General features: G+C 36.5%; 1 protein-coding gene across 9 annotated transcripts in view; it reads left to right on the top strand.

Moving 5' to 3' along the window:
* The window catches only part of EYA1 (EYA transcriptional coactivator and phosphatase 1), a 350,164-nt gene that overhangs the window by 287,179 nt on the left and 40,764 nt on the right, over positions 1-22,221 (top strand). For 7 of the 9 annotated variants that reach the window (XM_031935951.1, XM_031935952.1, XM_023184052.2 and 4 more), the window contains one exon: positions 15,442-15,531. The exons of the other annotated variants lie outside the window; for them this stretch is intronic. In XM_031935951.1, coding sequence (XP_031791811.1) covers positions 15,442-15,531 — 90 coding nt within the window. The remainder of the gene's footprint in view (positions 1-15,441; positions 15,532-22,221) is intronic. 9 annotated transcript variants of the gene reach the window in all.

Genomic DNA, 22,221 nt, shown 5'->3' with positions numbered 1-22,221 from the left:
TTTCCTTTTTATTTTTATTAAGAACACCGTAAGTACTTTGTAGAGACCAAGTCAGAATGCTGAAGCTACTTAAAATTGGAACAATGACTTAGCCATTAAAATAGTTCTTAAATGTTGACTTAAAGCATTTAAATTAGACAATTTATATTATGTGCTTGCTTGCTTTGTTTTACTGTTAAATTTTTGCTTTTCAATTTAGAAAAATAGCATGGCACAAGAAAATAGAGCTAAATGTGCAAGGGTGCATAAATAAAAACTAGAGCTACATTAAAAATTGGAACAATTTTTCTTTTGGTGCTTTACTGGTATATCTAGCAATAAAGAGAATCTGCTTCCTCATTAATATTTGATGCTATTTTTAGTGGTTCTTATAATAAAACTAAAGTGACTTGTTAGACAACATAAGATCTAATGTAATATTTATCACTTGTGGCATTATTAAATGAACAACGAAAATCTTGGGAAGTATCTTTTAAACATAGTTGTGTAAAAGGGAGAGATGCTTTCATGGTTAGAAAATGGTTACCTTTAATGTTCCTAGAGAAAGGAGAAGAGATATTTTGTTTTTATACTCAGAAATATATTCTGGATTCATCCTAAAAGCCCCAAAAGAGATAAACAACAGGTTTTCCTTCAACTTTCTGTTTTGAGTCTCAAAAGACCGTGAACTCTGTGAACTGAAAGTAAATAATAACGAGTCAAGAAGATCATTCTGTGAGGGGTTGGTGTTTGCCGCTAAAAATAGACTATATTGTCATTTGAAGCCAGGAAGTGAGAAGTGTTCATTTTTCTTGCCTCTTTCCGATCGTTTTAGTTCAATGAATAACTCTATACCTTTCTCCAGCAGGCTGAATTGTGGGACTTTCATGAGTCTTATGTGTTTCTTTCATGCATTTTGCCAGAATACTGTGCTTAAATGGTGCAGGGCCAGTAATGGGAACTCACTGAATTGGTAAATGACAGCAAGAGAAGTTAGGACAGATACCAGTGTGTCCACAGGTGACTCTTGGTGCTCTTTGGCATCTGTGTAATAATGTGACATGAACTGTGGTGGGCGGACATCTCTAGGCCGCTGTGCAGGACAGGGAAGCTTGATTGTAGAAAGTCCTCAGTGGTACCAAAAGAATGTGATAAGACTCTGGCTTGGTTGGCCATAGACAGGGATCAGGGTTTTTTTTGTTATAGGGAGAAAGCTGCTGAATTTATAGGAAAAATAATGTGTGTTTATATAATACTATCAGTAAAATAGTGCCTGACTGCTTTACATTTTTCTTTAAAAAGCACTATAAACTCCACATTCCAGTCCTTTTCTCAAGCACTCTGAATGGGGTCACTAAGAAACTTTGTGACACGATTGGCTTCAGCTATCCAGTTGGTCAAATTAGATTTTACCTCTTCTGCCTTCCTCAGTGTTTGTAAACTGCCTCACGAACATGACTGCATCATAAAACATTTAACTTTCTGAAGAGGTCAAAAGAATTGAGGATAAATACATATCCCCTTCAAAACAGTTTTCACAGTGCTTATGTACAAGATAGTTAAGATCAAATACCATGTACAAACACTAGAATTAGCAGTGCAAATGTGACTGTAATAGTTCTCCACATAAATGGGCAACAAAATAAAATGAGCAGCATAAATTTTAACGTGGTCACTAGAATAAAGCAAAATGGCATGTGAGAATGTACTCCCTGTCCCTCCTTCCTGGCGACCTAGAAAAATTCCTGATGGTTTCTGTAGTGGGTAAGATCCCCTGCTAATACCATGTGATCTCCATGTTAGGACTACCCAAAGTGTAAGACTCCATCAAAAGAATTTGTGAGAAGTATCAGGTGGTACTCAGAACCTTAGCCTTCTAGCAGAGATGTGTTTTGCTGTGGGTAAATGATCATTAAAAACATCCATGAAGTAATTCAGAAAATTGTACCACCAAATGGCACCCTTCTCAAGTTGCACACACAAAACCTGCAGGGTTATATGGACTCCAGTGCCCAGAACACATGCCTGGCTGCACACCCCTCTCCTGCCTGAGACACCATTTGTTTCCTGGCCTGACACTAATGAGTCATTCAGAAAGTCATTCTCTTATGATTTATAGAATACATACACAGTAATGTAGTAGGTGCCTAGCCAAAATTTCTGCCTTCAGGGAGCTTATAAATTAATAGAGGAGGCTGTTGGTAGGGGATGAATGAGTCTTCAACAATAGTCTGTCATTAGGGTAAAACTATTCTAAACTAATGCCACTGTAAATCCACTAAGGGTAAAACTGCAGAATCTCTAAAGAAATAACAGTGCTAAGAAGGCAACAAGTCTCTCTGTATTATTCATGACAGCCATTCCCTAGTAGCTACATCATTTAACTAGCAAGAAATAGCCAGTAATAGGATGTCAGATGGTAACACTAGCATTGTGAATCAGAAAAAAAAAAAAAAAAAAAAAAAATCAGGATCCACAGGAGCCGTACAACCAAAAAATAAATGCCAGGGGCCTTAAATGAAATGTTTCTAGGGTTACTGCTCTTCTTAAATTACACTGGGATTTCTCCTTTGCAGCTGATCAACATTGCAATTCAACACCACTATTCCTAAATGTATGAGATGATCTTGTGGTTTCAAAAATGGAGGAGTTCCTCTGGGTTCCTAGAAAAGAACATCCCATATGGTAAAAATGAATAGAGTGAATAGAGGCCAAGCATCATCTGACATACATTCTTGTGTGTATTCCAAATACTTACTTATATCTGGGTACAGATTATCCAAGTAGGCCCTTGCACCTTCTTCTCAATAAAAGGTGGTATGCTGAGGAACTTTGGCAGACTTTTGCATTATGGCCTTTAAAATGTTTTTGGCATTTTAAAAGTATGGCTTGCGTGTGTTTTAAATTTTCAGGATAAATAGTTTTAATACATAGTTTCACTACCAAAAACAGCCAATCTTGTCTTAGTGAATATTTTTATGTATTTTTTTAACTTTTCATTATAGAAATTTGCAAACATAGAAAAGTAGATAGAATAGTATGTATAATGAAACCCAAAGTAACCACTCCAGCTTTAACAAATATTAAGTCCTAGCCAATCTTGTTTTATCTGTATCTTTATCATATCCCTCTGTTTCCTGGTTCTTTCCAAGGATGATTTTTCAAAACAAATCCCAGATATCACATTACTTAATTTGTATAGAGTTAAGTATGTATTTAGGAAATCACTAAAAGAATTGTTTAGAATAGAAATAATAAATGGTATTCAGCACCTTAGCCATGTAGTGAAATTAAAAATAATTTTGTAATATCATTAAATGTTTAACCAATAGTTATATTTAAAATTATTGTTTATTTTATTTTATTTTATTTTTTTGAGATGGAGTTTAGCTCTTGTTGCCCAGGCTGGAGTGCAATGGTGTGATCTCAGCTCACTGCAACCTCTGCCTCCCAGGTTCAGGCAATTCTCCTGCCTCAGCCTCCCAAGTAGCTGGGATTAGAGGGATGCACCACCACGCCCAGCTAATTTTGTATTTTTAGTAGAGATGTAGTTGCACCATGTTGGTCAGGCTGGTCTTGAACTCCTGACCTCAGGTGATCCACCCACCTCGGCCTCCCAAAGTATTGGAATTATAGGCGTGAGCCACCATGCCTGGCCAATTTTTATTTTTAATTGTGATATACACATAAAAACTTTACCTTCTTAACCATTTTAAGTATACAGTTCAGTAGTTTTAAGTACATTCACATTGTTGTGAAACCAATCTCCAAAAGTTTTTGATCTCTCAAAATTGAAAGTCTAAACCCATTAAACAACTCCCCATTCTCCCCTCCCCCCAATTCCTGGCAACATCTATTCTTCTTTCTGTCTCTGTGTATTGGAGGTACCCTCATATAAGTGGAATCATATAGTACTTTACTTTTTGTGTCTGGCTGATTTCACTCAGCACAAGGTCCTCAAGGTTCATCCATGTTATAACAAGTAAGAATTTCCTCCCTTTTTAAGGTTAAATAATATTCCATTGTATGTATATGCCACATTTTATTTATCTATATATCTATCAATGGACATTTCAGTTGCTTCCACCTATGACTGTTTCAAATAATGCTGCTATGAATATGAGTATGCAAAATGTCTTCCCTGCTTTTAGTATTTGTGGGGTATATAACCAGAAGGGGAATTGCAGGATCATATAGTAATTATATATTTAATTTTTTGAGAAACTGCTTTACTGTTTATCTTAGCAACTATAGCATTTTATGTTCCCACCAGCTGTGCACAGGGATTCCAATTTCTCCACATCTTCATCAACATTTATTATTTTCTGTTTTTTGTTTTCTGATAGTAGCCATTCTAATGGCTGTGAGATAACTCAGAATGGTTTGGGTTCGCATTTCCCTCATGAATAATGATGATGAGCATATTTCATGTGCTTTTTGACCATTTGTATAACTTCTTTAGAGATGATCCTTTTCCCATTTTTTAAATCAGGATTTTTTTTTATTATCGAGTCATAGGAGGTCTTTACATATTCTGGATATTGACCCCTTATTAAATATATGATTTTAAATTATTTTCTCCCATTCTGTAGGCTGCCTTTTCACTGTTGTTTCCTTTGATTATATAAATTTTTCATTTTGATGTTTTGAATTTATTTTTTTGCTTATTGCCTTTGCTTTAGGTGTCAATCCAAAAAGTCATTGAGAAATCCAATGTCATGAAGCTTTTCCCATAAAATTTTATATTTTAGGTCTTTCATTTAGATTTTTGATCTATTTTGAGTTAATTTTTGCATATGGTGTAAGGTAAGGATTTACCTTGAATTTTTGCATGTAGATATCCAGTTTCCCCAGCATCGTTTGTTTTCAGACTATCATTTCCTCATTGAATGGTCTTGGCACCCTTATGGAAAATCATCCGATCATACATATGAGGGTTTATTTCTGGTCTCTCTGTATTCCATTGGTCTGTACATCTGTATTTTTGCCAGAACCACATTGTTTTGATTACTGTGTCTTTGTAATAAGTTTTGAAATTGGCAAGTGTAACACTTCCAAGTTTGTTATTTTTAAAAATTGTTTTGGATCTTCAAGATCCCTTGAGATTTCATATAAATTTCAAAATGGAATTTTCTGTTTCTGCAAAAAAAAAAAAATACTATTGGGGATTTGATAGGGATTGCATTAGATCTGTAAATCACTTTGGATAGTATTGACATCTAACACTACATCTTTCATCCATGAACATGGGATGTCTTTCCATTTATTTGTATCTTCTTTAATGTTTTTAGCAATAATTTTTTAAAAATTTTCAGTGTACATGTGTTTTCCCTCCTTAGTTTATTCCTAAGTATTTGATTCCTTTCATTTCTGCTATTGTAAATGGAATCATTTTCTTGATTTCTTTCCTGGCTTAGTCGTTGCTGGTGTATAGAAACACAACTGATTTTTGTGTGTTGTTTTTTCATCCTGCAACTATACTGAATGTATTCATTAGTTCTAACGGACTGTGTGTGTGTGTGTGTGTGTGTGTGTGTGTGTGTGTGTGTGTGTGTGTGTGTGTGTGGTTGGTCTTTGGGGCTTTCTACATACAAAATTATGTCATTGTAAACAGATATCATTTTACTTCTTCTTTTACAACTTTGACGCCTTTTATTTGTTATTCTTGCCTAATACTTCTGGCTAGAACTTCTATGTTTTGTTACATAGAAGTGGCAAAAGCAGACTTGTTATCTTATTCCTGATCTTAGAGGAAAGACTTTCAGACATTTACCATTGAGTATCATGTTGGTTGTGGGCTTTTCATATATGAGCTTTATTTTATTGGGTAGTTTCCTTTTCTTTCTAGTTTATAAAGTGTTTTTCTCCAGTAGTTTTGTTTATTTACTTTACAGTTTATTATATGTCTCCTAAGTGTCTTTAATCTATAGATTTCACTCAATCCCTTTTTTTAAACCTTGTGTATTTCTGTTGAAGTAACCAGATTGTCTGTCCTATAGAGTTCCTGGGAGTCTGGGTTTTCTTAACAGCAACCCTATTGTATTATTTAACATGTTTCTTTGTCCTCTGTATTTCCTACAATCTGATAGCTAGATCTAGGAGCTTGCTTAGTTAGATTCAGTTTCCTTTTTTTTTTTTTTGGTAAAGACTTTATAGATGAGGTATATCCTTCTTGAGCGTCTAGTTGTTATTTTTAAAACTTCAGTATTCCAGTTGGAGAAGCTCCTTCAGCAGGCCATTATAGAATGTTTTTACTTCTGCTGTACATTCTTTCATCTTAGCTCTAAGGAGGTTGACTAAGAAGAAGAAAATTCAAGAGTTTGGAAGTTTTATAAACCATAGATCCTTAATTGAGCTGAATCAAATATATGTAGACTTGCTGACAGAAAAAAAAGACTGACAGTTCCTGTTGCAGATAATTAGCTCAGGGCTATTTTTGCTGAGGCGAAGTTTTGAGATGAAACTAAACCACTTGCTGAATTTTGATATTTTTTCAAGTATCTCCTCTTCTTGAATAGCTCTTAAATACTATTGCATATTTTTGATTAAGGCTTATTGGTTACCTTTAGTGGACAATAGGTGTCCTGAGTGACTCATGCTGAGTCACATGGCAGGTACCACATTCCTTTGTTATCTTTTCAATAGTGTGGTGAAGTTCAATCTACCAGCCTAGTTTCAAGTCAGAGAACTAACTGATAAGATCAGTGAACTAACATGATTAGTCTATAGGTATGCTTGGTGGCTAACTTTAAAGGCACATTCCAGCTATCCTACTTGAGGCTTAAGTCTCGCCTTAGACATTTGCTCTACAGGTAGTTTCTTTGTCTCAGTGAAAGAATAAATATTTATTAGAGATTTATATACATTCTAACATGCTAATTTTGACTGGGATGTAATCAACTATTTAAAGAAATAATGCTGTACTCGCATCAGAGAGCCAAGGAATAGACCACCTTTGTCCTATAATCAGTTTGATGATACAACCAAAGTATCTGTTTGTGGGAGAAGGATCCTTTTTATTTTTTAAATAATCCCCCCAAATTTTAAACTCTCTATCTTCTTCCTGGAGTGGGCACAGTCCAAATCACATGCACTTTACCCTGAGCAGACAGAATACCAGATGCTTGATACAGATACTCCAGAACTGATACTGGAAGACTCTACTTCTCTTTATTATTATGGTAGCTGATATTTTATGTTAATTTGATATTCTTAAAGTGCTTTCACAAATTTATCCTTCGACTGGATCACAGACAAAAACTTTCTAAAATATGTGATTCCTGAAATGCTAGAGTATTGGATCATTTTATGATCGCTGAAAAATTTCAGGGACTTTACATTGAAGGCATATTAAATTTGGACTCTACGTCAAGAATTCCTGTTTATAACCATGTATTACTGGCATACATTTGTTGATAAACTTGGTCAGGGTCAAGATGTTGCCAATACCTATTCCCCCCAGTCATTTGTTAATTGATTGGATTTGAGCTAAGTTTAAGTACCTGTTCACAAATTGTCACCATTTAATGATTAAATAGTATAAGCAGAAAGGTATATGTGACTAACTTAAAGCAATCACATGACATGGCTATGCAAGTAACTGATTTTTTTGAAGAACATTTCTAGGTGTCAGTTGAACCAGTGCATTGCTCAGATCCCATCTGAATGATTCTACTTTCCCCTTAGTTCCTAGACCTTCAGAGTATAGTACACCTTGCCAGAGTTGGATCATCTTTCCCAGTGATAAGAACCAGCTCTGTACTATGAAGCTTGGTTGACATCTTTTGTAAGAACCAGTGGCAGCCCCTTCTGGGAGTGGTCATGTTGCATTGTCTAGTTTAACTTCCACCCAAATTAGTTTTACTGTTGACTGAGCTCTTAAAAATATGGTCACTTCAGAAATAATTGGTATGAGGAATTGTATGAACATTCTATTGAAAGTGCCTTGAGTAGTAAGTACGGTGAAAGTCTAGTTTGAATGTATGATTCCTTTAAGGTAGTGCTGCAGAGATTGAGTATATTAGTCCGTTTTGCATTGTTGTAAAGGAATATGTTTACTTTTTAGTAGGCACAATACATATAGCACTTCAGAAATTTGAATTTACTGATTCTCACATACACAGATGAAGGCATTGTTGGAAGCAAATGACTTAGCCTTGCAGAAGCAACAATGCCTTCATCTGGTGTGTGTGAGAATCTTGGTAAATTCAAAATTCTGAAGTGCTATATGTATTGTGCCTACTAAAAAGTGCATTTTTAATGATACTTGAAGTTTATCACATGCCCTAGCTCATTGATGAAACAAAGCAGGGCCCCAAGAGGAAATATCCTAGTCCTCTGATGATCTAGTACCCATATGCATTTCTATACCCCTTCCTTTTATTTACTTCAAACCCAATTACAGATTTTCAACATTTGAATTCAAAGTTGACAGACATTAATCTCTCTAGAGACTGTGTATTTAATGGCATTTCAGTATTTCTGTGCACTGCTTTTGTCCAGAATTTTTTCCTTTTTAACATTTTAATCAAGATCTAGTGAGATAGCTGTGATAAGGATTAAAAGAAAACCAATAAACTGTTCAAGGAACAACAGTGGACCAGGGTTGATGCTGGTGATTTGGGTATATGATGAAAATTTTAGTCTCTATGAGCAGTTCTGTGTTGTAGAAAAAAAGAGAAAGAGATCTTGAGGCAATGGAATAATTAAAGACCACTTGACAGAGGATGAAGACAAAACAATTGTTTTATTCCTGGTTCTACAGACACTCAGCCAATTACATCATAATTTACTTTTTCTACATAATGTTACTTTGAATTAGTAGACATAATTTGCCTTTGATGTACTGAAAACAGCCATGGGTAGCCTAGGATGACAACAAGTTCCTTCACTTCACTTTAGTGACTTTAAGTAGACATTTGCAACTTAATATCATATCCAAATAATTTAGGAACAGGGTTAGATTTCATTCCTGTGTGTGGGCGTGAAGTTAGATGTTGTGTATTGAGTTTTGTTTGGGTGAAGAACAACTTAAGGTTTCCACTAGAAGAATTTCCTATACATAAGAACTGTAGTAAATGTACAGATTTCTTCATTAAACAAGAAAATTGATAAAACAGTTAAGTGTATTTTTTTCCTTTTGAGTCCCTTCACTGTACTATTCAATTTTTACCAGAGAAATAAATTTCAGGGCACATAAGAATGTATTTTACAAAATGATATAATACATACCACTACTGAGTTTACAAAATAAATGTTATGCTGACCTTATGCTAATATTATCCACTTTGTTACATAGAAAAGTAAGGCTACCTATGCAGCTATTCTAAGAATGGTCTCTTCCTTAATCAGGTAAATAGCATTTACTAGTGAACATGTTTAATGTTTAATACTGTATTATGTAGATCGAATGAGATTTTGAGATTCAAGTGCCCTTTTTTTTTCCCTAGGCTAGATAATTAGGATTTTTTTTTTTTTTCACTGAGAACACTAACAGCTAATGAAAGGTAAAATTTAGTATTTTCTTCTTTTCTTCACTGGAATTATTTGAAATATTCTCTATTTATTGCTTTTCATTCATTTATTCCTCCACCAAATTTTGGGAAACCTTTTATGACATGCATTGTGTTGGGTACCAAGGATACAGAGATAAGTATATAGGAATAGGAAAAACCAAGGAATCATAGCCTAAAGCTTAAAATGTTGTTTAAAGGCTGTAAAGAGAGAAAAATCTAATTGAACAAAACATTCTACACGAAATAGAAACAAAGCCTCCCATTATGTTTTTTCAGAGGATTGATACCCTCTTTTTGATTCTGCAAATAAGAGTTTCATACTAAAACTATAAAGAAAGAAAATCATAACTCTGAATCTAAAAAACGGAAGGAGGAAGATACAGGGATAAATCTCTGGCCTGCCAAGACAAGAACACGTAGAGCTGTGGTACCAGCAACCGCGGAGCCCAGGCAGCAAGAATCAGGGAGGTGGAGCTGCAGAACTGGGAAAGGCGCCCGGCGGGGAGCACTGCCTGCAGGGATGGAGATGTGAGTGTACAGGCTCCATCTGAGACCACGGTTTATGAACCTGTGTGGACAGATCCTTTGCCCCAGTTTAGGCCTCTGCCTAGTTGTGTTTTGAGGAAAGGATTTCATGAGCAAGACAACAGTCTGAAAAATCAGAAACAGGCCACCTTGTATATATAAGCAAAAGTTAGACATGTACAGGTCTTTTGCACTCATTAAAGCATTTGGATATTTTTTGAAGGAGATGGAGGCTGGAATGAGGGTAGCAACAACCTAGAAATAGACCCCAGTGAAGGAGACCATACCAAATATCCACAAAAGACACAAGGCTAAGGGGGAAAAAAAAAAAAAAAAAAAACAGGAAAGCAAAGAACAATGGCAATGACAATAAGGAAGGCTGGAATTCCAGGTCCAAGTAACAGGATGTTGAAATTGATTCAATGTGGAGCTAAAAAGAGGTGACTAGGAAAATGCCAAGGTCTGGGTTGGTATGCCATTCTTCTAAAGAATGAATACAGTAGGTTTTCAGAGGAAGTGTGATGAATCCAACTTGCCACACATTGAGTTTCAGGTGCTTTATGGGACATCTAAGTAGAAATGACCAATAAGTAATTGATATATGAGCCTCCAGTTGAGATCTAAGATCTGATAGAGGGGAGTGGGTGGTGGTTGAAGCCATCAGTGTGCTTGAGTCCACAAGGTGATCTGAATAGAATGAGAGATGGAAGGATAAGAATCAAGTTCTAGGAACCAACGTGATTGATATGGTTTGGCTGTGTCCCCACCCAAATCTCATTTTGAATTATAGCTCCCATAATTCCCATGTGTCATAGGAGGGATCCAGTGGGAGATAATTGAATCATGGGGATGGTGACCTCCATGCTGTTCTCATGACAGTGAGTTCTCACGAGATCTAATGGTGTCGTAAGGGGCTTTTCCCTGCATTTACTCTGCACTTCTCCTTGCTGCCACCATTTAAAGAAGGATGTGTTTGCTTCCCCTTCTGCCATGATTATAGGTTTCCTGAGGCTTCCCCAGCCATGCTGAACTGTGAGTTACTTAAACCTCCTTTCTTTATAAATGACCCAATCTTGGGTATGTCTTTATTAGCAGCATGAATGGACTGATACAGACATTTAACAAGCAGATGATGTATACATAGATTCTAGGAAAATGCCCATAAAAGATTGCTGTCATAGAGGAGAAATGTCAAGAAGAGAGTAAACAGCAGTGGCACATGCCACAGAAGGGCCATGCTTTGAAAAGAATGAGAACATTTGGCAATGAGAGTGACTTAAAGTGAGATGTTACTTTGAAGTGGAGGCTAAGCTCTAAATAATTTTTTGAAAGTGATATAATAAAAAATGGTGCTTTAGAAGAAGCCCTTTTAGAACTGCAGCTCTGGAATTTGTTATTGCAAGAAAATTATGTATTATAAAAATAGTAAGATTAAACCAAAGACCTGGTGATTTTGACATCTCCGTTTTGGTTTAAGAATGTGTTTTTTTCCTTGTTCTTAATATGCCAAAATAAGCCATCAAGCCACGAGTTATTTATTAACTGTTCAATGTTAGCTTTTTTCACATTTGACTTGTACTTGTATGAGACGTGTTTAGAAATTTTAACAGTGTTAACATATTAGCTATTGTAATAGGAAAATAAAATCTAACCTCGACGTGAGAACTCCAGTTGCTAGAATATGTGAGCAATTCCATGAGCAGAATTATCTATCTGTCCTTCTGCTAGTTTCCTCTTGGGTAAAACACTTAGGCTGAGATGGCTTTGCACTCTGCTTGCTGGATCATTACACACAAATCACAACCTTCTAGAACTCAGTGTGCCTGTTTCTAAAGTCAAAGAATAGGTGTTTTCTAGAGGTCTGCCTTTCAAACTGTAGATTGGGACAGGGCTGTGAAATGGACAGTGTCACAGTACATCCACACAGTGAACAATATCTTGCTTTGGCAAACATATTTCAGCTGTGTGTGCATGCACATAAGAGAGATTCTTAGATCCCAATGTTAATTTTGTTTTTTACTGTGCATTGTGGTTCAAAGATGTCTGAAAAACACAGCTCTCAACTAGAACCCCCTTCCTATTCTAAACTTATCTCATTCCACTTAGCTGCCAAACTGTTCTCTTGGTGTAGTAAATGTTTCAAAACAATTCTTGGAGTGGCAGGTAGAAAAACTGTTGAGGAATGACAGCTAATAACAAAAGAGAATAACATTAAGAGGTAAATAAGACCAACATCTGTGTTGTATTTTACCACTAGACTGAACAAGCCTTTAAAATTTATTAGTATTCTGACTAGCAAGTCATTACTGTAATTTATGAAGAAAAGTTAAAGTATGCTATATATTAACGAACAATAGAGTAATTCTTTCAATGGTCATATAAATAAGCAACCGTATCAAGGAGAAAGAATACTTTTTCAAAAGTAACAATACTATGGCACATAAATTTTAGAATTGGCAATTAAATAAATGTGGTCAGACTCCATCCTTGCCACATAAAAAGATTCATTGACATGGTTATGAGACAAGTCAGGGTATTTTTATTGGCCTGAGCTAGAGGGAATAAACACCTTTGTCAGGTGTTTTGTTTTAGACACATCTGTTTGAGCTTCCCCTACAGGTTAATTCAGCTGTAGGGTCTATTTGAGCATTTGCTTTGGCAAACATATTTCAGCTGTGTGATACCCAGCATGCCTACTGATACTTAAACTCCTTGTGAGTGAACAATTTCTTATAAATCCAAGAGCAAATGAGTTAGTTTTTCTTTACAGTAATTTGTAAACTGTATTTAATTCTTCTAAAACCTATGAAATTTCATAGATTTCAGGTGTATTAAAAAGGGACAATTTAAGAATGCTAAGGAGTATGAATCATCACACACAAAATTTGAGGGAATCGTTTTCCTTTGTGCCTCCCAGCAGAACTCTTGGACACTCAGCCTCTGCGTCTTTATTTCCTCTCCGCCTTCTTATCAACCCTGGGGTTTTTGCTTTTCCCCTTTGCCGATCTAACCCCTGAAGTTTGGCAATACTGTGTCCTCTGTCTCCCTTCCACTTTCAGTCAGCTGGCAGAAAAGGCACAGGCAGGAGAGGAACTGAGGTGAGTGAATTACACCATCCTGCCGTATTTCACGTACTCTGTTCCTCCTCTAGGGCTGCTGGAAGGTAGAACTTGGGCCATGCTGGAGAGGTGGGGGCAGTGCTTAAGGGGGTGGGAGGTACTGTAGGGATGTGGGTAGTGCTGGATGGGTGTGAGTAGTGCTAAGGGGGTGAGAGGTGCTAGAGGGATGTGGGCTGTGCCAAGAGGATGGGAGGTGCTGGAGGAATGTGGGAGGTGCTGGAGGGATGCAGGTGGTGCCAAAACAGTGGGAAGTACTGGAGAGATGTGGGAGGTGCTGAAGGAATGTGGGCAGTGCCAAGAGCGTGGCGAGTACTGGAGGGATGTGGCAGGTGCTGGAAGGGTGTGGGTGGTGCCAAGAGGGTGGGAAGTGCTGGAGGGGTGTGGGAGGTGCTGGAGGGGTGCAGGTAGTGCTAGGGGTGGGTGGTGCTGGAGGAATAGCCAGATTGGGTTGGGTTGACCCCCAGGCTACAGCAGATAGGCCCCTGGCAGGTGCCCAGTGAGGCTCCGCTCCCATCCCCCACCCTTTCCAGCTCCTGCTCTCTCCTAAGTGTACAAACATGTACGATTCTGACAAATGAAAGACTAGATGTTTTTTATTAGTCTATGTGAGAATATTGTGTTTGCCATCTTGCTCTTGGATTTATTAGGTGAACAAACCAGGCTCGATGAGAGGATGACACCTAAGTGGGAAAGCAAAGGCAGGAGTCTAGGCCTCGTCTCCCACCACTTCTTGCCACTTCCCAAACTTACAGGCATGACAGAAGTTAAAGAGTAGGGGTAACACACAGGCACGTCTCAATGTTGGAAATGAAGTCAGTGTGTTCAGAAAACAAGGTAGATAGTGTACAAAGTTAACATTGGGCAGTATTGAATCATAAGAGTCTTTTCTTTGGATTGTATGTTCTTGAGTCTAAGACTCAAAGGCACATGACACACATGTCATGACACTGGCACACCTGCCCAATGGGGCTTGCCTGAAGGCAGTTTCTCTACTTACAATCCCCCTGGTTACATGATGATGCAAGGAGATTCCATACTTATTCCAAAGGTTTGCTGTGACAATAAAATAGTATATCACAAATTATTGTTCTTTGGAAAAATTGAAAACGGCATACATACGAAAGTTGGTATTATTAATAGAATGCCAATAAACCCTTCAAAATCTCATTTTATAACCTTGTATACTTCCTGGAAATGTTATCTTTCATCACTTAGTATACAGGGTCTTCAGCCATGAATCATGTTGCTTCTTGGACTTGATAGACAGTAAATACAGGATAAAAACTGCAAATACCTGCATATCCCTCAAGTTCATCTCAATGCCAGTAGATACCATCAGGATCTGGCTTGTAGGGAGAGGCTGACTACTCACTGCTAGTGTCCAACACTTGAAGTTTTAGATAGAAGCCACTGTGTGCTGTGGAATGTAGCACTGCCCTCTGAGTATGGCTCGGGCTGTTTGATGCCCGGACAGTGTCATATGAATCTTAAGATCAGCTCCCTGAGCTGGACAGTGCCTCATGGGGTCAGAGTGGCCATCACTTCCTGCTTTGAGTATAACTTAAAATTGACAGGTTGAATAAATACAAATAATGACAGAGTTATCTGGAGTAAAAGTGCTATCTATTATCCTTCTGAAATTAACCTATAGTGCAAGGCTGTCCAATCTTTTGGCTTCCTTGGAAGCCACACTGGAAGAAGAATTGTTTGAGGCAACACATAAAATACACTAACACTAATGATAGCTGATGAGCTGAAAAGAAAAAAAAAATCATCACTTAAAACATAGTGTTTTAAGAAAAGTTTATGAATTTGTGTTGGGCTGCATTCAAAGCCATACTGGGCCGCATGCAGGCTGCAGGTTGGGCAAGGTTGCTGTAGTGTATCTATTTTCTGATATTTGTGACAGGGCACTTAGATGCTCTTAATGGATTGTGGCATAACATAAGCAGTGGTTTCTTGATTCACTGAATTTTTTGCTCCTGAAATAGACATATAAAGTTGAATTTCCTTTATTTTATATGTCTAAGTAACCCTAGATTTTATATTTTTAAAAGGTAAATGAGTTTTTTCTTCGGTATGTAAAGCACCAACAACATTTGGGGCTCTTTTTGTAAAGTAAGTCCCTGAAGTTTGCCCACAGAATAAGTCATGCACACTAAAATAAGCAGCCGTTGCCCACGTCTCTCTCTGTGTCTCTTGCTTTCAGCCTCTCCCCCAGTGCCTGCTTCCTCTTAATGAGACACTCTATTTCATATAACCTGAAGTATACATGTTCTTGACCTGTCATATTCTTCTCTTAGGATCCACCCACTTCAGTTTCCCTTGGACTGCGAATGGAAGAAATGATTTTCAACTTGGCAGACACACATTTATTTTTTAATGACTTAGAAGTAAGTTCAAATTTTTAATACATATTTTTGCATGTCTGAAAATAGGTGATTGGTTTTAAAATAATGATGGGATATTATTTTTTAAATATGTAATTGGAATAGTGAGACAGAGGTTTGTTGGTTATATGGCAATGTGTTTTGCCTTCATGGAATTTCTGTTTTGCTTTACTTTGGCTGTTGATTTTCAGAGTTAGATCCTACATGACCAGTAGTAAAGATTAAAATTTGATATCAAGAATCTTAAACTTTGTTGATTATCAGAAGCTACGTATTTCTCAGTTACATAATCACCACTAAGATATGTCCAACAGAATTCATAACACTCGCATATGTTATGTCAAACTCTTATTGTATTAGGTCTGATGCTTTACTTTCTGGCTGATCCAATTGGTAGGAAAATGTTTTAGTCTGGCCCTTGCTGTTTGGGTTGCCAGGATTGCTTGTGTCACACTGCTGTTAATTTTATTGGTCCATTATGATTTCAGGGCAGACTCTTATAAGATGGCTAGCTAAACTGTTATGGGCACTGACAAACACAATGGTCTTGGTGAGCAGCATTCTTAAGAATAGAGAATATTGTTTTTCGTATCTCCATTATGAGAAAACATGACTATAACTACATTTCGTTCTCTTCTTAATAGATACAGTTGTTTATTTAAATCCCGCTGTTAAGCAAGCTTGTGGTAGGGCTGCCAACAGGCATTAATCATCAAGTAGTTGTTTTGTTAGATTTATAAATGTATGTTATTTCAGACAGGAGAAGAATCTGAAAGATTCAAATAGAACTTTTACTGATCAAAGTTAATTGGCAGCAATTGGCCTTTAAATATTTCCTGATGTTTCCCTTTTCAAAATCAAGGAAAATGCACCTTATTTAATAGATGAGCCAAAATCACTTGAAAAATGCCAGTGTGTGACAGAACTTAAATGCGGTTTGTTCAACATCTGTCCTGTATTTTGATTTCTTTTCATCTGCAATGAAACTACTCAAAGACGAATTGGCAACTTCCAGTGCAATAAAGTTATTAAATATGCTTTATTTTTTCTATTCCTTAGTGAAAAATTTATTTTACACTTAAGGATAAAATACAAAATTTTTTTGCAATTTAAAGTGTTTTCCTCAAGAAGAAATTACATGTAAGACATTACTGTTTTCTTAAGGTAGAAATATTCCCATTGAGTGACAAGTGTAGAGTCGCCTTTAGAAACGCATAATTATCATACTTATTTTCAAAAGCTGTTTCTGATTGATAATTGTATTTCACTTTATGAGACAGCAGCACAAAAAATTCCACATTTTACTAGTATGTTAAAAAATGCCTTTCCTATGTTTCTATTTGTTTCTAAAGATAGAGTAGACTGATATTTTTGTCCTGGGTACAACCTTGTTACGTTTATTGATGTTAATAGGTGTTAATAGCAAACATCAAGAAGAAATTTGCAGTAATTTCCTATTGTTTTAAAACTCTGTACCTTCTTAAAAATGCCAAAACTTGGCTGGGCGCGGTGGCTCATGCCTGTAATCTCAGCGCTTTGGGAGGCCGAGGTGATTGGATCCCCTGAGGTTGGGAGTTCGAGACCACCCTGACCAACATGGAGAAACCCCATCTCTATTAAAAATATAAAATTAGCCAGATGTGGTGGTGCATGCCTGTAATCCCTGCTACTTGGGAGGCTGAGGCAGGAGAATCATTTGAACCCGGGAGGCAGAGGTTGTGGTGAGCCGAGATCACGCCATTGCACTCCAGCCTGGGCAACAAGAGCGAAACTCTGTCTCAAAGGAAAAAAAAAAAGAAAACAGTGCCAAGACTTGGTTATACAGTGCCAATATTAGGTGGTGAAAAGTGAGATGTTAGGCAGTTATAGCTTGTTATAATATAGACCAAAAAACTTCCACACTCAATTTCAGTGTAGTATAACCAGATTTTTCTTTATTGATATTATTTACACTGATTTGATAGAGACTGAAATACTACTCAAACAAATATAGTAAAAGCTCTAGGTTTTTAGGGTATAGGAGATGTATTTTTTCTGTAAACCCAAATTTCAAAAGAAAAAGAAAAACCAGTAGTCTATGAAGTTACAGAAATATCAGGTTCTATTTTTGGCATGAGGACTATTCCTTACTAGAGGTAAAATAGAAAAGAGAGTGAAGGTGTAATTCAACCAAACATATAAAACAATCATGGAAAAATGTTTAAGCTTGTAGTCTTACAAAAGTTGATTTTACATTAGGATTTTAACAAAAGTATAAATGAAAGCTTCATTTACTCTGTCTTTGGAAATTGTTTACTTGCCAATTACAACGATTTGCACAATATTTTAAAAAATAAATTGTTTTTATACTCATTTCAATCTTTTACTTTATTTTATTTTTGAGACAGGGTCTTGCTCTGTCTTCCAGGTTGGAGTGCAGTGGCACCATCTCAGCTCACTACAGCCTCTGCCTCCCAGGTTCAAGCAATTCAGCCTCAGCATCCCAAGTAGCTGGGATTACAGATACATGCCACCATGCCTGGCTAATTTTTGTACTTTTAGTAGAAACGGGGTTTCCTCATGTTGGCCAGGCTGGTCTCAAACTCCTGACCTCAGGTGACCCATCTGCCTCGGCCACCCAAAGCACTGGGATTACAAGCATAAGCCACCACTCCCAGGCCAATCTTTTATTTTATATTTTTGAAATTCAACAAACCTGGGACTGGTCATTGCAAATACGTTTTCTTCAAAATAAAAAGTAAAATTATTTTCTGGCAGAAAAAAAGTGTATTGGCATAATGCTCCTAAGAACACCAGAATTACCTCATCAGGGAGAAGTGATGTGGTAATGCCTGATTTCACACTCCAACTAGCAATGGATAGTGGTGGGGACATGAATATTTTAATATAGTTAAGTTACATGTTTTTAGCTTTTTAAGGTCTATAACAAAAGTAATTTCAAGGAGCTTAATGGTCTCTTGGTTAGCTTGAAGTATGATGCCTGAACTCTAATTGTTGACTTTTGGTCTTATTTTCTTCTACATCTTAACTTTTGCCAGTTATCTCTTGGTATAATTTGGTTAGTTCACTCCTTGGCTTAATAAGACATTCTGACTAATGAAATACACCCCCTGTGTGAGGGGCTTTCAGTAACATTTGTCTTATTATCAATCAATGTGCTTGCTTAAAATGGTTATTAGGATATGATTTAGAAGATTTAAGGTATAATTTTTGAAGTACTTTAGAAATATCTTAATGGAACTCTAAGAACTAAGTTAATCCGTTTTAGTTTCATAAGTCTTGTCTGTCATCTCATTAGTGACTTCTTTAATTTTAAAAAATCACAATTTATATTCTGTTGACACTCCAGGAAAAAAAAAATGGAGAAAAAAACGTTTTCTGTACCATAAAAAATGTTTGACATATGGAGGAACATGAGTGACAGGGAGACATAATTATCTTAGGAAATAATATTCCCCCCCCCACCCAAGAGAAGTGTTTCGACTTTAGTTCCGTAGTGTACGTCTGGCTTTCCTATTTCTAAGTCTGACTAACGTCCTGCATATCATTTTACAAAAAAACTCTCCATGTGCAATACGATGATGCCTATATGGAAGTCATTTTTTATGAATGACAGTATGGAACTGGAGGGTTTTTCAGCTTCTTTAGTAGAGTATGACTCTTTCTGACTGGTTGGAGAAAGAGTTCTTTCTGTTAGCTTTTTATTGAAAGGCAACCTTCAAACAGAGTGAGGAAAGGCCTTCAGCACATGATAATATTTCAGTTTAACCTGCTGCTGGTCAGTTCTCCTGCTGGATTTTTCCACAGTTAGAAGAAAATATTTTATGAAGATGGATACAAGTCTAAATAAAAATAATGCTTTAAGTTCATGTTGAATTTTCTTTTTCTGTCTGGGGTTAAGGAATATGATTTCACTGGCTTAATGGTTGTCATCCTAACCAGTGTTGACATAGTGGCCTTTAAGAGTCAGCAGGAACCAGATCACTGCTCTCAGGTCACCCGTTACCCCTGAAGAGTGAGGACTGGGAAGAGTGGGAACCCTCCTCTTGTGTCTGTGAGATGGTGGCACATGAAGCTATTGCACATACCACGCTCACCCTGTTAGTAGCACAGCTGTTCTAAACCCCCCTCTCTACTCTTTCAGTGCGTTGTTCAGTTGGAGCAGACCAGAGCACTCTTTGTGTCAAGATTTACAACATGAATATTCCTGTTCTTTCTGGGCCCTTCAATATGTAGACTCCTAGCCTAGGTCTGATATTTGAACACCTATATTTGTAGCCCCTTGTTTTCACACTTTCTATTGGAAAAGAAAAAGGCCTGGGGCATAAAGTTCTGGTCCCACTAGAGTATGAGTTTGATGAGTCAGGGGCCAAGGAGAGGAGCTTGTGGATGGTCTTTAGGTAATAGCATCATGTAAAAGGAGAAATTTACAATGGTGTTTCTTGTAAAGCAAAGAGATTATCCCTTGGTTTAATTCAGTCTTTAAAGTTGCAATAATATTTTCTTACTTTAAAACTTAGGTTATCATCTATAAATTATTTAAATATGTCTTATTTATAAGTTTATGTTTAGCTAGGAAAAAAATTCTTTCTGTAAAATATCAGTTATGCCAATGTTATGAAACTTCGATTTTAAGTAAAGCACTTGGTACTGACATACTGTTTGTGCTTCTAAAAAGTGTGGAATATTTAAACCAATTCAGAAGTCGATTTCTCAAGTTAGGAAAACATAACTCACCTAGGAAGTCCTTTATTCTCTATAAATAAAGAAGAAACTCTGATGCCCTATGTTCAGCTTTTGTGTGGATGCTAGAGCTCTGGTTCTCTGCTGCCAAAGGATCTCACAGGTGCTTGCAAGGAAGATGCTGTAGGTCTTTGCTGCTTCCAAACCCCTCCACAAGCCAAGAGTAGCCATATGAAAGGGTATGAGCCTATGGATAATTACACTCCAAACCTAAGTGTCCCTATATATGTGTACACACATATGGAATGCCACTTGTCATTTTCAGCCCTGTACATAGACTGGCGTACTTGGTGATTTTCTCCTGATAAGTTCATCAAACACAAAGGACTACATTTTTTAAATCCTGGTAAACACCCCTTGTAACACTCAGAATGTTGCCTTATATATGTTGGCCATTAAATGGATATGCTTTAGACCGAATTGTTATGTGTTGTCTTAGACTAGAATACCAATTTTGGTTTCCTTCTTCATAGAAGATAATAGAGTTGACTTTGCCTTCCTGTGTTTTCAGGTAGGTTGCTCGACCTTGTCCATTTCCTTAGTTGACAAGAGTAACATCAAAACCCTCAGTTTAGTGTGGGGAGGACAAAATAAGTTTTTTAATCAACAAATGATTATTAGTCATAATAAATGTGTATTGAGTTTAGCTGCATTGTAACTGATAGCCAAAAAGAAACAATGCCCGTATTTTATTATTACTAATGAATAATTTTTGTTGCTCTTCTTATTTCTTTATTATTTCTTATAAGATTTTTATTTTATCTGAAGTTAAAAATAGAAATATAAAAGTATAAAAGTATATTTAAAGACTTCCTTAATTCTGATGTTCATCAGAACATTGTCTTAAAGTGTAGCTATTTAACACAGTAGAAGATAATATAGTGTAAATAAATGTATACTGTGAATACTTTACAGTCTACTGATAGCAAACACTGTACTTAGCAGTAAAATAATGGAAGCAAATTGTCATTACGAGTTAAAACAAGAATGTCCTCTATCAGTACTATTATCCAGCAGTATTCTAGGAATTTTGGACAGTACAATAAGACACAAGCTTTGCTTAATGAAAGAGATTCAAATTATTTTTGTAGATAATTTGATATGTAGAAGACTGAAGAAAATCAACTACAATATTCTTAGAATTGACAATAGGCTTCAGAAAAATGAAAAAATACAGAATTCAAAAATCAAAGTGATTTGAAGTTTTAATTATAAAATAGCGGTAGTTACTAAAACACAAAAACAAAAAAATATCATAAAAGGAAATTTAGGAAGAAACCTTATGAGAAGTATTTGTGAGGAATGTATGAATAAAGCTGTGACATCTTACTGAGAGATATAAAGGAAGATTTAAATAAATGAGATGTTCTTTCTCATTTTTGTAATATGAAAAAATTGTTCTAAGTTCTATTTGAAAGGATAAGTAGGCAAAAATACCTAGCAATTTTTGACAAAACATGGGAAATGAATGTCTGACTCAACCAATTATTAAAACGTTTTCTAATTCTACAATAGTGTGAAGAATTATGCGGCCTAATGTTGACATTGGACTAAGTATGGGAGAAGAAATAAATAGCTCAGGCACAGACCCAACTTAAAGAAAAATTTTGTCTGTTTTAAATAAAACCAAGCAAATTAATAGTGAAGTAATAGATTATTCAGCTTGTATGCTAAAATAGGTAAACAGTTAAAAGATGGAAGAATGAAACACAAGGAGAATATGTAGGTAAATCAAAAGATTAAATCAAAATCTGGCTGGGTATGGTGGCTCACGCCTGTAATCCCAGCACTTTGGGAGGCCAAGGTGGGCGGATCATGAGGTCAGGAGATCGAGACCATCCTGGCTAACAGAGTGAAACCCCGTCTCTACTAAAAATACAAAACAAAATTGGCCGGGCGTGGTGGCGAGCTCCTGTAGTCCCAACTACTCGGGAAGCTGAGGCAGGAGAA

Source organism: Piliocolobus tephrosceles, chromosome 7 (assembly GCF_002776525.5).
Source record: "Piliocolobus tephrosceles isolate RC106 chromosome 7, ASM277652v3, whole genome shotgun sequence".
Taxonomy (NCBI): domain Eukaryota; kingdom Metazoa; phylum Chordata; class Mammalia; order Primates; family Cercopithecidae; genus Piliocolobus; species Piliocolobus tephrosceles.
Note: the sequence above shows the minus strand (reverse complement) of the source record. Positions and strands in the feature narration are given on the sequence as shown.